This window comes from Rosa rugosa, chromosome 5 (genome assembly GCF_958449725.1).
Source record: "Rosa rugosa chromosome 5, drRosRugo1.1, whole genome shotgun sequence".
Classification (NCBI taxonomy): Eukaryota; Viridiplantae; Streptophyta; class Magnoliopsida; order Rosales; family Rosaceae; genus Rosa; species Rosa rugosa.
In genome coordinates, this window is record NC_084824.1 from 25,936,179 (window position 1) to 25,953,016 (window position 16,838).

The window sequence follows — 16,838 nt, forward strand, 5'->3', positions numbered from 1 at the left end:
AAAATGGGTGTTTGGAACCCAGTCAAGCGGGGAGGCTTATTGCAACATCGGGGGGGGGGGGTAGACGTAATACCTGTAACCCGAGTGCTAGAGGCTTTACAATAGTCCCCCTATTGTAACATCCGGGATATTCTTCCTCAATCAAAGTTTTATTTATCTAATTTTAAGGAAATTAGTCTCCCTTTCCCAATGCCAAAATTTTATTGGTTTTATTGCCCCAATAAAAATTTAAAAATTTATTGGTTCTATAAAAGTCTTCGGCGACCTCTCTGGTGACTGCAGACGTTGTCTATATCCCAATCATTTTTTCACTTTACCAATCAAAGGTAATATATATCAAACCCAGTTAAGCACCTCATCTTTCATGCTAAAATAATATACATATCAAACCCATTTAAGCTTTTGCTACATGTTTCTGGTGATTCTGTATACTGTTGCCAAATAGTGGCTGACAGTCCTTATTTTCAATTTCTCTCCAATTGGTTTTGGTCAGTAATTTATCCATGTATTTGTATTCCACATAGAGGTAAGCCCCTTCTTAGCCATGCATGCATGTCCAAAGAGGAATGCTCACTTAAATATACAAAATTGAATAGCTTTACTCTTGAATTCGAAGGATCTAGTATTAGTCTCTCTCTCTCTCTCTCTCTGTCGTTTTTTCTTTGTGGTAATTCTTTTTGGGGAAAAATGCACAGTCAGTGTCTGAACACTCGGAGGACTATCAAAATGATAATTGGACTTTCAAACGTATCAATGTGATACCTGGACTTATAATTTGTTGTCAACGTAGTACCTACGTCAACTTTCCGTCACGGCTCTGTCAATTTTGATCACATGTGACGCACATGAGGCTGAAAATGAGGGCAAAAAAGACTTTTTCACTCCATCAAACATTAAAGTGAATAAATTCAAAATTGAAAATAAAAACTGAATAAATTATTATATTGAAAATAAAAGTTGAATAATTTTTTTTTCTTTGTTCTATTAATCAAGATCGCAATCAAATACATTCTAAAAAAAAAAATCCCAATCCAATAAGTATCTGAACCTAGGAATTTCATGTTCATCTTCTTAAACCCAGCAAAAAAAAAAAAAGCAAAAGAATTCCCAGCAATTGTTCATGTTCTTGAACCCATTCATGTTCATCTTCTTAAGCTGGACAGACCCATTTTGGAAGAGAAGTGAACCCTTGATCCACAGTTGAGTATTCCAATCCACAAACTTTCTCACATTCGTTGTCTCCGTCAGTATCAACACAAACACAGCCACACCTATTCTCAGGCTTGTCCAATTCATGGTTGACAAAAATTTGGATGAGAAGGAGCATTATACATGGCAAAATTGGGACTGAAACATGCCGAACATTCTGTTTCATATTCCTTTTCTGCATAAAAGAACATACAGAATTACATAACTCGAATCTTAACATTGGGTGATTAAACCAATACATAATCATTGTATCACTATAATTTAGCAACTGAAATGGACCCAGAAAAGTAACAGCTTGACAAAAAAAGCAACCAAAGAATCGATCTTTATGTACCAAAATGAAAGAAAAGCACAAAAACAAGCAAACCCAGAAATCTTGAGGCTCTTTCATTTCATAAAAAAACCAAATTTGAACCCAAACAAGAATCTTAACATTGGGTGATTAAACCAATACATAATCTTTGTATCACTATAATTTAGCAACTGAAATGGACCCATAAAAGTAACAGCTTGACAAAAAAAGCAACCAAAGAATCGATCTTTATGTACCAAAATGAAAGAAAAGCACAAAAACAAGCAAACCCAGAAATCTTGAGGCTCTTTCATTTCATAAAAAAACCAAATTTGAACCCAAACAAGAAGAGAGAGAGAGACCTGGAAAGTTAAGTTCTTTCTGAGCAGCGCATTTGCTCGAGTACAGAAGCTGGCACGGCCATTCCTCATCCAACATTCATGTTCATCTTCTTAAGCTGGACGACGATTTCGAGGCCTCTCCTCCCTCCGCCGCTGGTACGCCTCCATCCTCCGCTTCCTCCCTCCTTCCCCTCATCCCACCAAGAGCGTCCTGCAAGTTCTTGAATTGATCACGCACAATTGTGATCTCCCAGAAAGTGCTCGTCACCGGAGGGTTGGGCGGCACCATTGGAGCATTGGTGGCATCATTGGAGGGTTAGGCGGCAGCATTCGAGGCCCGGGAGGTGGAGGTGCTGTAGGTTGGTATGGATTTGGATTCATCGCTAGTTGGCTACCAAAGTAGACTAATAAAGAACCCTAAGGCCCTAGCGGCAGAGACGACGGTTAATCAGAAGTAGGTGAGGTTTTGGGTAAGAGACGCAGGTAGAATTTAGGGGCTGAGTGAGTGTGAAGATCTCTGAACAAATAGAGGTTCACCGGTACTGTTCGCAATTCGCACAGCGGCTTCTAATTCTCGGAGGCTAGTGAACATAAACGAAGCCCTGCGAAGAACAATTGTGTGTAGCTGATGATGAATGAGAGAGAAAATTTTCTTTTTTAATTATTTCTTTATTTCTTTCTGTTAATTATAAAATTCATTTTTAAGAATTAATTATTTTATTCATTTAAATTAATTATTTTTTCATAAAAAAGTCATTTGAGGGCATATCAGTCATTTACTTCTCTTTTTGGGCCTCACGTGCGTCACACGTGGTCAACTTGACAGTGCCGTGACAGAAAGTTGACGTAGGTACTACGTTGACAACAAATTATAAGTCCAGGTATCACATTGATACGTTTGAAAGTCCAGGTATCATTTTGACAGTCCTCAAAGTGTTCAGACACTGACTGTGCATTTTTGTTCTAGATATTGTATCCAATCGCCCGTATAGACGGTACAGTACTCTTCCAGACTCAAAATAAATGATTGCCAAATTTGATTTTACTCTACCTTGATAAATCTATTTATACCTTATTAGTTTCTCTTCTATATATATATATAGGAGAAAATTAAAGAGCACCCAGGAAGGCAAAAACACACATAAAACCTCTACATGCCCCAGTGATACATCATCATCATCGTCATCATCATCATCATCATTGTCATCCCAGCCAAGTGTTTGTTAGGGCTTTTCGATCAGGTGTATTATCATTTTGTGGTTCCGATGTTTGGTACGTTTCATAACTGATCCATTGTTTTGGAACTTGAGGATAACTGATCCAATTGTTTTTAACTATCTAATTATACCAATTGTTTATGCACTGTGATTGGGCTGATCAGTTGACTGTTGGCAACTGGCATTTTGTTATTTTGCAAGTTTGGTACTTGCTCAGATCATAATTTACTCGATCACATTTGTTGAGTTTGATTCATTGTTGGTAATTGCCATTTCAACATTTAAAGACTTGCTGAAGTTTTTTTTTCATTTTGTTCTTTTGTTTAGGCGAGGATGAAGTACAGGCAAATAGGATGATACCAAATTCAAATTATTTGACTTTGAGAGAGGGAAAATTACCAATGGCAATCTGGAAATAGAAGTAAAAAAAATGAAAGGAAACTACAAATATATAGCCATAGGCTCCCTATATAAAAATTACAGGGTTTTGCAGCATGTCAGACTTATTGTAAGTTTATTAAGCTCATTTTGCACCTTGCTAAAGGTAATAAACAAATGATTCACATACCGGTGCCAAAGAAATAACTGTGGCTGCACGTAGCAACAAAATATTTGCAGAAATGAAGGTTGGTTACTTGGGAGAATCAATGCATGCCTTGAATATAAGGATGTGAATGATGAATCTTGACAATGCTTAAGCCAGTAAGCCTTCATAATCAGTTTAATCCATGACCATCTGAGTAAGAAATATGCTGGTGTAACCTGCTAAGTACAAAAAAAGAAAGTAAAAACCCTACGAGAATATTTCTCTCAACCTAGTCTTCTACGGCGCCCTAGCCTCTAGCCACTTGCTATTGCTTCCTCCTCTCCATCGCCTCCATAGATGCCGTCACAGCAAGCTTTGCTGCTCCTCGATCTTGCTCTCGCAGGGGGTGGTAGCGCCCCGGATCTGGGAAAGCTTGGCGGTGGTCCTGTGCGCAGGTCCTCCCAATCTTTTCTACTTGGCAAACCTTTGATCGAGGATGGCAATGATGTGCATCTTGTCACTCTGAAGAAGAAGACGGGTAGACCGCCGGAAATGAGAACAAGAGCCAACGTCCCAGCTGCAATTGGAGGTTCGATTTCTAGCCCTAGAGATAAGGGCAAAGGAAAGCCTTAGGCTTTCCTGGTCTCTTGCCTACAACTTGAAATTGGGTCTTCTATTACTTTCTTCTAAGTTTTCTCTAGTTGTACACCAATTGAGGTCTCTAGGTGACTGGGTTTACTTTTCAAAGAGGGGTTAGTAATGAGGACTTGATTTCTTATTGTTTAGGTTCAATAAGTGAGCGTATGTGTTAACAGTGAGGGTCATCTGTCTTTTGCTTGGCGGCTTGTGCTATTTAGATTTTTTGGTATGAGACAGCATCTGATGTACTTGCCTCTGGCCATGGATAAGCAATGAAGTTATCTATTTTCTCAAGAAATATGCTGGTGTACCACAACAGATGGATGACTAAAGTTGTTGCCTTACATACCACCTATTATTGGAAGTGATGTGATGCCTTTGCTGCCTTGCTGGACACAGAAAAAGTAAGGGAAATCAAGTAGACTCTTTTGGAGTAGTTCTTGTAGAATAGTACAAAGCCCTCTGATAGTTCTTCTAGAAGCCCTTGTACGTGGAATAGTTCTAAAGCCCTCTGATAATTTTTTAGCAATATCAGCTACAAACAGACGCAAGTTAGACTACAACAACACAGCTCAGACTTATTGGTAGAGATGATGAGTTCATAGATTTGCACAGAGCTCATACATGGTTCAAATGAAAGTATACAGTATGCCAGGTAAATCTAGTTGAACTGATTCTAGATAGTAATTGCTGAGCACTTTGAGCTGCATTTCAAATGGAATGCATGGGAAAAAATTCCTTCATCTGCAAAACCTGTGTTTGTACTTTATAGTTTATATATGTTGTACGGCTTGATGACCAATATAGCAAGCATCTTCCCGAATAAGCATGTTAATCAATTTTTAGTTCGGTTGTTCTTGGTTTATGAATAGAAGGAAACTATCAGAGCTCTATTTATTTTTATTTTTCTTCAGCATGTTCTGTTCTACATGCATATCGATCATAATATCAGCACCTATATTCCCATTGGAAAGTGATAGAGCTCTATTTATTTTTATTTTAGTCGATGGAATATGAGTGACCAATATTCCAAATGGAAGAAAGAGTTGCTATTGATGCTGAGTATAAAGATCAAAGCATCATTTAATTGAAAAGATGACCTGCATATGATGTTTTCAGATATGTAGAAATTATGCTGTATATGTAGAAGTCATACTTTTTGACGGACCTGTACAACAGGAATAGAGCTCACTTGACATATGGCTAGGCATGCAGTTGAGTAACGAACTCAGGCTAAGCCCCCATTTCTCAATTGCAGACTTGAGCAATGTCTGAGAAAATCTGCTTTTAACAATACTGAAGGTGCTTTTGGTCTCAACAAGAACTAGTTCATAAAACTAGTAATTTTGGTCTCGAGATATGAAATAGTTCATAAAACCAGTATTCTCAATCCAACTACAACTACTTCCTAAAACCATGTTCATCATTTAGTTTCTTTCTTTATGAACATTTTCCAATTTTCCTTCCTCCCCATACATATAGGAGAGTAGAACATGGTAAGCTATCTTGCCATTTCAATTTGTTCATTAATTCTACAGACGCCAAGAAGCGAAACTCAAATTTCCATCTCACATAACCCTTCTTCATCCTGCCCTTGAACAAATTCATATGCTTCATGTCTACTCCATTTTCATTCAATCATACAAAGAAAGATCGACGACCTTCATCAACTCAACCAGCATAACTGCAAGTAGACAAGATTGCAACAAAGGTATTGACATAAGGTACATTAATGCCAGATCTCTTCACTGAGTGAAACAAAGACAGAGCTGTTTTACACATTCCATGTTGACCCCAGTGCAACTTGTTGTGGGGATTATTGTTAGTAGTGTTGTTTCTGCAAATTGTATATCTTGGATGGCTTCAAATCGAATGAAAGTTCGTGGACATATCTTGCTAGAATGCTTTGGATAAAAATATTTTGTTAAGTACTATTTCCTAGTGTTGGTAGGAAAAAAGTGATTGGCCTCTTTATCCAACTAAACCCTTCATTTCTTGAAGAATCTATCCCTCCGGGGATTGAGCAGAATCCAGTTAATAGACATTTCTTTTGTAAACTAGTGAACAATGTCCCATATATGAGAGAGTGAGAGACAGTCAAGTGATGACACTACTTGTATTAATTAATAGATTTTTTTATTAATAAATGGTTGTGTGCGACACTGGTGATAGTGTTACAATTCAGTGAAATAATAAATTGTCCTCTAAAAGTTTTAATCAAGAGACCAATTTGGATTGATTTGGTTGAAGCCTTGAAGGTAACATATTGTTAAAAAAAAAAAAATAATAATAATAAATTAGAAACTGTGTCGTTTCAATGCTCAAATACGGCGTTGTGCGGTAGGTGTAAAACGAGCTTTAAACGATCAACTCGCCCTAATTGTTTCGATTGAGCTTTCCTCTTCCGCTCTGCTCTGCAAGGACGCCCTCAACCGACTTCGCGGCCTCAAATTAGGTACCGTCAACTCTCAACAATCTAATATCTATATTAAGTTGCAAATTCAGTCGCTTTCTCTATTTTCTATATTTCAATCATATGATGGGTGGTGAAATTTGTTGGATAGGTATATGGATTGTTAGATTGAATACACTGCTGAGATTCTGTTGTTTGTGGAAATCATGATATTTAGCATTCGAATTTCTGTTTCAGTATTGATGCGTGCTATATTCTCAGCTAAGGTTCTGTCAGTTTCTTTGTTGAATTTTAGGGCCAATTTCTTGATTAGAGAGGGGTTTAGGGGCAATGCTCACTCAAATCTCACCTAGAATTGCATAAATAGGCCAAGGGCTGAGTCTGTGACAATGGGGTTAGAGGTCCGGTTGGAGCCGGCTTTCGGCCAGCTCTCGGTTGAGCGGGCGGTTATGGGCTCAACTCCGCCGCAACGTCAATTCTTGTTCCACCTTCATGCGCCGGATTCTTTGCACCTCGGAATCCATGTCACTGATTTCCACTCTAATACGTGGGAGGCTGTACGGTCGGTTAGTCAGTTGGATGATATGCAGGACAGCATTGGAATAGGAGGCACTTGGTCGGAGTTCATAGACTATCTTGTCAATTCCATAAAATCTGAGGATACAAAGCTTGTTTTGGAGGGACCGTTAAACTCAGATGGTGCTGCAGCTGCAAAGTTAGTTGCTCAGAAGGCTAAAGGAATGCCTAAAATTTCCATTGCTATGACAAAGCTTGTGGGCTCGGCTGCTACTGAGGCTATTGCAAATCTCTCTCTTCAGCTCTTCAAAGAGTTCAAAAGCATCAACGAGTCTTATGTAGAAGAACGTGAGCGGTCTATGCAATTGTCCAAAGTGGTATCAGCAGAAAAGGAAAGAAACGACAGCATCCAGAGCCAACTTGAGCTGTATACTAAGAGGCAAAAGATACAAAGGATTGGTTCTTCGGACATTAATGGCGCACAAAACTCTCCAGAAAAACAAGCCACTAGAGATACAAAATCAACAAAAGTTGTTAATCGGGTCGTGCCTGCATATCGCAGGGCAAAAGTACGTGGTGCTGTTCTGCAGGATATTGAAGATGAAACTTAGTAAAAGCTTGTCATTGACTTTTTATTTATTTATTATTTGCTTGTCATTGACTCTTTTCTCTCTTTTTTCGGTACAAAGCTTGTCATCACCTCTGGTGTGAAGTAGGATTATAAGTTTAGTGTAAAGGTTTTTTGGTATTGAGTATACTTGATATATCTTGCCATTAGATTGATATACAAGACATCAAGATTTTTTCGAGTTTCAGTCTTTAACATCCCTAGGTAGCGACTTTGTGAAGGCTGTATACTATCATGATCTATTAGTGACATTTCCTACAGGTAGTACCCTAATGTTTTACATGTATATCCATACAATCGAGTCCAAATCCTACTTGGTAGACATTTTACGAATGAATGATGGACTTTGTTTTTGTTTTTGTTTTTGCGGAGTGCAAACTTAGGGAGTGTGCCTTCCTTGTGTAAAAAGGTTGAAGCCTTATCAGGTTTGACCGTATGGATTTACCTTCAATGGCCTTGATCTGTTATATGCAGGCTTGCTGTCATTATGCACTGAAGCTCTTACATCTGTGTGCCTAACCAAATGGTTTCAAAATTAAATGGACTTCTAGTGAGATTTCGTTTCAGTTTGACAATTCGCCCTGGTTTAATTGATGTGGATTCATTATGTATAGATTCATACTTCATCTGTAACCTGGTTGATCATCGTTTAACCTTAAGCTGGTTCATCGTCCTGTTTAACCTTGTCACGATGCCTTTGTATGCTAATGTTTAGAAATAATTTGTTCAAGAATGATCCTAAAGGGTGTTGTTCATTTCTGCAATTCTTCAACAGGCCAACTAGAACTTGGTCTCTTTATTCTTATCTTTCACTGAGTTATTTACAAGTTCCGGTACAATTGAATGATCTGAATCTACTCCGATGCTCTATACAAACGACCAATGGAGCCCTTAGTTCATCGCAACAAGCTTGGTCTTCCTAAATTTTGTTTTAACTGATTTGTTCTTGATCTTAAAAACAAAACCAAATTAGCTGGACAAATCATGTATGCATATATGTTTTGGTTTAAATCTGCTTGTCGGACTCGGACCACGTCCTTTCTCATCTTTTTTTATCTCAACCATGTCCAATTCGTCACCTCAAACGTCATTTGTTTTCCTCCCAATCCCTTATTTAAACTCTTGATATACTATCGCCACCTTACATCTCCCAACATTATCGAGTGTTTTACTTTCACTTCACTGCGCTACCTGAAGCTCACCAATCTATTATATTTTCGTAACTCGCAACTAATCCGAGCTCCAGCGCGCGCCTCCATACCCGCAACCACCGCCATGACGCAACACCGCTTCATTATGGTAACATTTCCCACTCAAGGCCACATCAATCCTTCCCTCCAATTCGCCAAGCGTCTCATTCGCATCACCGGTGTACATGTAACATTTGTCACGTCCCTCTCCGCCCACCACCGCATTGGCAATAGCATTAGTACTCCTAGTGGCTTGACCTTCGCCTCCTTTTCCGACGGATATGACCGAGGGTTAAAGTCCGGGGACGATCTTCAGCACTTCATGTCCGAGCTAAAGCGTCGTGGCAAGCAAGCGATCACGGATCTTGTAGTGTCTAGTGCAAGCGAGGACCACCCTTACACTTGCCTATTGTTCGCCTTACTTCTTCCTTGGGTGGCGGAACTGGCACGTGAACTCCACCTCCCAACCGCGCTCCTTTGGATTCAGCCAGCCACAGTTTTCGATATATACTACTACTACTTCAACGGCTACAAAGATCTCATCAACAACAATACTGCTGCTGATAGTGACCCTTCCTATGCAGTAGAAATACCAGGATTGCCGCTAGCGCTGAAGAGCCGCGACCTTCCTTCCTTCATTGTTGCTACGAATCCGTACAACGGAGCTGTCCAATTGTTCGAAGAACAGTTCGAGAAGCTCGGACAAGAAAGCAGGCCAATCATACTAGTGAACACGTTTGATGCACTAGAACCGGAGGCGTTAAAAGCAATAGACAGGTACAACTTGATCGGAATCGGGCCTTTTGATGTAGGACGAGAATGGGCTTGGTTTAGCCGGAAAGTTAGAAAAATAAAGAAGCGGCGTAGAATCAAGAAGAGTGATTGGAAAATAGGTAACTCACGCATAATGAGGTTATTAGCTGCTGGAATATTCAAGAAGATTAGGTTTTGGACTTTTCGGGTTTCTCGTGCGTGGCCAGAATGTCCGTTTGAGATGCATGATACCTTTCCGGAATGGGAACGACGAGATCTTCAAGACTCACTATAGTGAGCTCTATCAAATTTAGGCCAAAATGTATCGCCTTAATTATCCGATTCGTGATTTAGTATTTTTAGGCTAGTTTTACATTCTTTTTATTTTAGGTTTTCTAGTTTATTTTGGATTTGTTTTGTTTTAATCCGTGGGCTTTAGGGTTTCATTGTTAGTCGCCCTAGGGTTTCTTTTCCCATATATAAGCAACCTTAAACGGCTGCAGAACGATCTTTTATCATATTATCAATTAAAATTGAGAGCTTTCTCTTTTATCTCTGGTGGACTCCAGAATCTTTGTTTTAGGTTTATTGCTTGTAAACCTAGGGTTACTTCCGCCCGCGTCAGTTGGTATCAGAGCGGGTTTCGCCCGCTTCTTAGCCGACGACGATCCAAGGGAGAAGTTCACTACCACCAACCTCAACGACGCTGGTCGTAGAGTATCTATCAAAGAAAGTTTCGTTGAAGAGGAACATACCAAGGGATTTGCCCTAGGACAACCTTATCAATCAAAAAAAAAAAAGGAAAAAAAAAAAAGAAGAAAGAAGAAACATGGAACATTGGATATTCACAACGCCAGATTACGACGACTTCCGAACTACATGTGTCATCAAAGACAAGGTATGCTCTGTAATAATTGACAGTGGTCTACGAGAGAATTTTGTAACAAACAAAATTGTGGATTATTTTCAATTGCCGACAGTGAAGCTAAGTGATCCATACTGGATTCCATTTGGAGAGGATGAATATGCACAAGTAACAGAGGTTTGTAAAGTTCCTGTCTATATGGGAAAATTTTATAAAGAAGAGATTACTTGTCATGTGATTGACATGGATGACACTAATGTGCTTTTTGGAAGGCCATGGCATGAAAGCGTCAAAGGTGGTTATTGCAAAGATGACACATATTTATTTAGGTGGGAGTCACACAAAATTAAAATCAAGCCTGGAAGGAAAAGCATCAAGAATTATCCTCCTAAGGTTTTCGAGAAGAAGTTAGAGTCCAAGTTTTCTTTGCCGGTTGAGATTAATAGTTTAATTGAAGAAAAGCCAGAAGAATTTCTAATGGAAGCAGCTCCACAAGAAATCATCCATGATAACCAAGAAGAGGTTAAAGATGAAATTGTTCATGTAGACATGGTTATTAATAATGAAGAAGTCTTGGAGCCTGAAATTAATCATTCAGAACCAGATGTCATTCAAGCATGCAACCTTGAGAGCCGAGAAGAATCTACTAAGGATGCTTCTGAAAGCCAAAATGCATATGACAGACTCATCTATGGTGTTGGGTTCATGATTGTGCCATCAGAATATGCAGAAGATCTAGCCAAGAATCCACAAGTTCAAATGTCTAATTTTTTCTTAGGTCTCTTGTCTGCCTATCCTTGTTTTTTATTCAAGATGAACTCGAGGGCGAGTTCTTTCATAGTGGAGGAGAATGATGTAGGACGAGAATGGGCTTGGTTTAGCCGGAAAGTTAGAAAAATAAAGAAGCGGCGTAGAATCAAGAAGAGTGATTGGAAAATAGGTAACTCACGCATAATGAGGTTATTAGCTGCTGGAATATTCAAGAAGATTAGGTTTTGGACTTTTCGGGTTTCTCGTGCGTGGCCAGAATGTCCGTTTGAGATGCATGATACCTTTCCGGAATGGGAACGACGAGATCTTCAAGACTCACTTTAGTGAGCTCTATCAAATTTAGGCCAAAATGTATCGCCTTAATTATCCGATTCGTGATTTAGTATTTTTAGGCTAGTTTTACATTCTTTTTATTTTAGGTTTTCAAGTTTATTTTGGATTTATTTTGTTTTAATCCGTGGGCTTTAGGGTTTCATTGTTAGTCGCCCTAGGGTTTCTTTTCTCATATATAAGCAACCTTAAACGGCTGCAGAACGATCTTTTATCATATTATCAATTAAAATTGAGAGCTTTCTCTTTTATCTCTGGTGGACTCCAGAATCTTTGTTTTAGGTTTATTGCTTGTAAACCTAGGGTTACTTCCGCCCGCGTCACCTTTAATGCCATCGGCTTTCTTGGACGGCAAGGACCAGTCCGATAAATCATTCGGAGGCGATCTTTTCCAGAAGTCGAAGGAGTCAGCGTACCTGGAATGGCTGAACTCAAAGCCAAAAGAGTCTGTCGTCTACGTCTCGTTTGGGAGCATTTCCGTCCTGTCCAAGATTCAAATGGAGGAAATTGCAAAAGGGTTGTTGGATTCCGGACGTCCGTTTCTGTGGGTGATTAGAGAAAACGAAAAGAGTGGACAAGGTAAGGAAGAGAAAGAAGACGAGGAGCTGAGTTGCAGAGAGGAACTAGAAGAGCTTGGGATGATAGTCCCGTGGTGTAGTCAAGTGGAGGTTCTTTCAAATCTGACGCGGGCGGAAGTAACGGGGTTTACAAGCGATAAACCCTAAAAGACATAATTTTGGAATCCACCAGAGAAAGAGAGAAAAATCTCAATTTTGATTGATAATATGATAAAAGATAGTTCTGCAGCCGTTTAAGGTTGCTTATATATGGGAAAAGAAACCCTAGGGCGACTAACAATGAAACCCTAAAGCCCACGGATTAAAACAAAACAAATCCAAAATAAACTAGAAAACCTAAAATAAAAAGAATGTAAAACTAGCCTAAAAATACTAAATCACGAATCAGATAATTAAGGCGATACATTTTGGCCTAAATTTGATAGAGCTCACTAAAGTGAGTCTTGAAGATCTCGTCGTTCCCATTCCGGAAAGGTATCATGCATCTCAAACGGACATTCTGGCCAAAATTTACTCCAATCTGATTCACAATTCAGAATCTGACTTTTCGCACGAGAAACCCGAAAAGTCCAAAACCTAATCTTCTTGAATATTCCAGCAGCTAATAACCTCATTATGCGTGAGTTACCTATTTTCCAATCATTCTTCTTGATTCTACGCCGCTTCTTTATTTTTTCTAACTTTCTGGCTAAACCAAGCCCATTCTCGTCCTACATCATTCTCCTCCACTATGAAAGAACTCGCCCTCGAGTTCATCTTGAATAAAAAACAAGAATAGGCAGACAAGAGACCTAAGAAAAAATTAGACATTTGAACTTGTGGATTATTGGCTAGATCTTCTGCATATTCTAATGGCACAATCATGAACCCAACACCATAGATGAGTCTGTCATATGCATTTTGGCTTTCAGAAGCATCCTTAGTAGATTCTTCTCGGCTCTCAAGGTTGCATGCTTGAATGACATCTGGTTCTGAATGATTAGTTTCAGGCTCCAAGACTTCTTCATTATTAATAACCATGTCAACATGAACAATTTCATCTTTAACCTCTTCTTGGTTATCATGGATGATTTCTTGTGGAGCTGCTTCCATTAGAAATTCTTCTGGCTTTTCTTCAATTAAACTATTAATCTCAACCGGCAAAGAAAACTTGGACTTTAACTTCTTCTCGAAAACCTTAGGAGGATAATTCTTGATGCTTTTCCTTCCAGGCTTGATTTTAATTTTGTGTGACTCCCACCTAAATAAATATGTGTCATCTTTGCAATAACCACCTTTGACGCTTTCATGCCATGGCCTTCCAAAAAGCACATTAGTGTCATCCATGTCAATCACATGACAAGTAATCTCTTCTTTATAAAATTTTCCCATAGAGACAGGAACTTTACAAACCTCTGTTACTTGTGCATATTCATCCTCTCCAAATGGAATCCAGAATGGATCACTCAGCTTCACTGTCGGCAATTGAAAATAATCCACAATTTTGTTTGCTACAAAATTCTCTCGTAGACCACTGTCAATTATTACAGAGCATACCTTGTCTTTGATGACACATGTAGTTCGGAAGTCGTCGTAATCTGGCGTTGTGAATATCCAATGTTCCATGTTTCTTCTTTCTTCTTTTTTTTTTTTTCCTTTTTTTTTTTTTGATTGATGAGGTTGTCCTAGGGCAAATCCCTTGGTATGTTCCTCTTCAACGAAACTTTCTTTGATAGATACTCTACGACCAGCGTCGTTGAGGTTGGTGGTAGTGAACTTCTCCCTTGGATCGTCGTCTGCTAAGAAGCGGGCGATACCCGCTCTGATACCAACTGACGCGGGCGGAAGTAACGGGGTTTACAAGCGATAAACCCTAAAAGACATAATTCTGGAATCCACCAGAGAGAGAGAAAAATCTCAATTTTGATTGATAATATGATAAAAGATAGTTCTGCAGCCGTTTAAGGTTGCTTATATATGGGAAAAGAAACCCTAGGGCGACTAACAATGAAACCCTAAAGCCCACGGATTAAAACAAAACAAATCCAAAATAAACTAGAAAGCCTAAAATAAAAAGAATGTAAAACTAGCCTAAAAATACTAAATCACGAATCGTATAATTAAGGCGATACATTTTGGCCTAAATTTGATAGAGCTCACTAAAGTGAGTCTTGAAGATCTCGTCGTTCCCATTCCGGAAAGGTATCATGCATCTCAAACGGACATTCTGGCCAAAATTTACTCCAATCTGATTCACAATTCAGAATCTGACTTTTCGCACGAGAAACCCGAAAAGTCCAAAAGCTAATCTTCTTGAATATTCCAGCAGCTAATAACCTCATTATGCGTGAGTTACCTATTTTCCAATCATTCTTCTTGATTCTACGCCGCTTCTTTATTTTTCTAACTTTCTGGCTAAACCAAGCCCATTCTCGTCCTACATCAGAATCCTTCATTGGGTTGTTTTGTGACACATTGTGGGTGGAATTCAAGCTTGGAGAGTTTGGTTTGTGGGGTACCAGTGGTGGCATTTCCCCAGTGGACAGACCAAGGCACAAATGCCAAGTTGATAGAGGACATGTGGAAAACAGGGGTGAGGGTAGCACCGAATGCGGAGGGTGTTGTTGTGGGTGAGGAGCTCAAGAGGTGTCTGGATTTGGTCATGGGAAGTGAAGAGTTGAGAAGCAATGCTAAGAAATGGAAGGAGTTGGCAAGAGAGGCTGTGAGTGAAGGTGGATCTTCCGATAACAATCTCAAGGCATTTTTGGATGACATTGGACGTGGCTATTTGCTAGCCTAAAGCGATTAATGCCTATCTACTGCAAAAAATAAAATCGATTGCATATGAAATTCAATATATTTATATTGACATTTGGTCATATATATTGATGGAAAATTATAAGTTTATGTTTAATTTCAGTGACTATTCTTATTGAATATATAGATTGCATGATGATGTTTGACGAATTGTAATCTCATGTGATTCTCGTTCACTATAGTGATTATGTATAGGTCTTGTGGCTATTTCGTTAACAAAAGTGTGTCACCATTTTATTTTTATGTAAACTTATTTTTGGATGACAAAAATTTAATCTATACTCACACAATACACTTCAACAACCTCTCTTGAATTTCAACATTTTAGCAACAACCCGGTTGATGCATGACGCATATATGAACCTAACCACCAATTAATTTGACAAATATATATATACAGGCGGGTTCTGAAGCGGACGTCCGCACTTTGCTAAAGTGCGGACGGCGATGCAGCGGCGGTGTTCCAGGCGGCGACGGCGGCTCGGGGCTTGGCGGACGGTTCTGGGCAGCGTTCGAGGTCGGAGTTGCAGGTTTCTGGGCAGCAAGCTCACCTGCAACTGCAAGTTTCTGGGCAAGGCTGCAACCACGTCGCCGGCGACTCCACCCACTGCAGACCCGTCCATCCGACCCCTGGCATCCGTCCGGCAAGCTCCGCCGCTCCGTCACGCCCCGAGCCAAGCTGCTACATCGACGTCCGCACTTTAGCAACAGTGCGAACGTCCTCTTTGGAACCGCTCCGTATATATATATATATATATATATATATATATATATATATATATATATATATATATATATATATATATATATATAAGTGCTTGCTCCTTTTCAATTTTAAAGGAGTTCTCTAATTGTCTTGGAATTTGAACTTATTTAGAAATATAATATAATCACTAATGCTAATTTGCTTAAATTTATTTAAAATTATCAAAATTTTCATTTTTTTTCTTTACTGATAACTAAGCGATCTTTAAAACAAATGAAATCGGATTTTACATAATTATCCGTCGATTTTGAAATTTCTATATATTTAGTGCATGTAACAAAATTTTCATTAACATCGAAATTACAAACATTAGAGAACAGGAAACCTTTCGACCTATTCGATTGAACTTTTTAGCCCATTAATCAAATGAGAAGAAACAAAAAAAAAAATTTGATGACAAACAAAAAGTTATTATACTTCTTTGCATGTCCTCATCTATTCCCCATCTTTCTCAAGAAGTCTGTTTCTCTCGTCCATGAGGACCACGACCACTACCAACTAGTCGATCAATAACCAATCATTCCATTCTCTGTGAGATTTTGTTTTACTAACTTTAGTGAAGAGATTTTGTTTTACTAACTTTTAGCGAAGAATGTTGGTCACCATTCTCTTCTTCGATCACTTAGCTATTTTAAGTTCATGATCTTCATCCTTATTTAGCGCGCAATTTGTCATCCATGTCTTTTGAGCAATGGTAGACGAACAACCTTATTAGGTATATATCAACTGGATATCACTTTATGTAGCAGTTGATGTGGCACAAACTCTAATCTATTAAATTTTTTTTATTAAATAAGTGGTTGTGTGAGATGAGTTTCTACATACATAAGGTAAAATGCAAGTCGGTACTTAAAAATGTAATTCACCTGACATAACTCTAGGGGTTAATCCAAAGCAAGCATGGGGTGGGCTAAAACCCTCCTGAGAATTTTGGGAAAAAGAATTGTACTGTTCAAATAAATCCAGAATATGTGTATGACCCAAACTATAGGTTACTTGTGCATGTTG

At 38.9% G+C, this 16,838-nt stretch overlaps 2 protein-coding genes across 3 annotated transcripts; both read left to right on the top strand.

Annotated features, from left to right (window-relative positions):
• Window positions 1–6,544: 6,544 nt before the first annotated feature.
• LOC133711056 (uncharacterized) lies at window positions 6,545–7,968 on the top strand. Of its 2 annotated transcripts, none has more exons than XM_062137232.1 (2): window positions 6,545–6,679; window positions 6,933–7,968. In XM_062137232.1, exon 2 carries the CDS (start codon window positions 7,027–7,029, stop codon window positions 7,762–7,764), a length of 738 nt encoding a protein of 245 aa, XP_061993216.1. In that variant the 5' UTR covers window positions 6,545–6,679; window positions 6,933–7,026; the 3' UTR covers window positions 7,765–7,968. The 2 variants fall into 2 exon arrangements, with proteins under 2 accessions (XP_061993216.1, XP_061993217.1); XM_062137233.1 differs by having other exon boundaries at window positions 6,571–6,679; window positions 6,914–7,968.
• A 149-nt stretch (window positions 7,969–8,117) lies between these two features.
• LOC133711058 (phloretin 4'-O-glucosyltransferase-like) lies at window positions 8,118–15,214 on the top strand. The gene is made up of 3 exons (XM_062137234.1): window positions 8,118–9,769; window positions 12,013–12,385; window positions 14,694–15,214. Exons 1-3 carry the CDS (start codon window positions 8,766–8,768, stop codon window positions 15,045–15,047), a joined length of 1,731 nt encoding a protein of 576 aa, XP_061993218.1. The 5' UTR covers window positions 8,118–8,765; the 3' UTR covers window positions 15,048–15,214.
• Window positions 15,215–16,838: the final 1,624 nt, after the last annotated feature.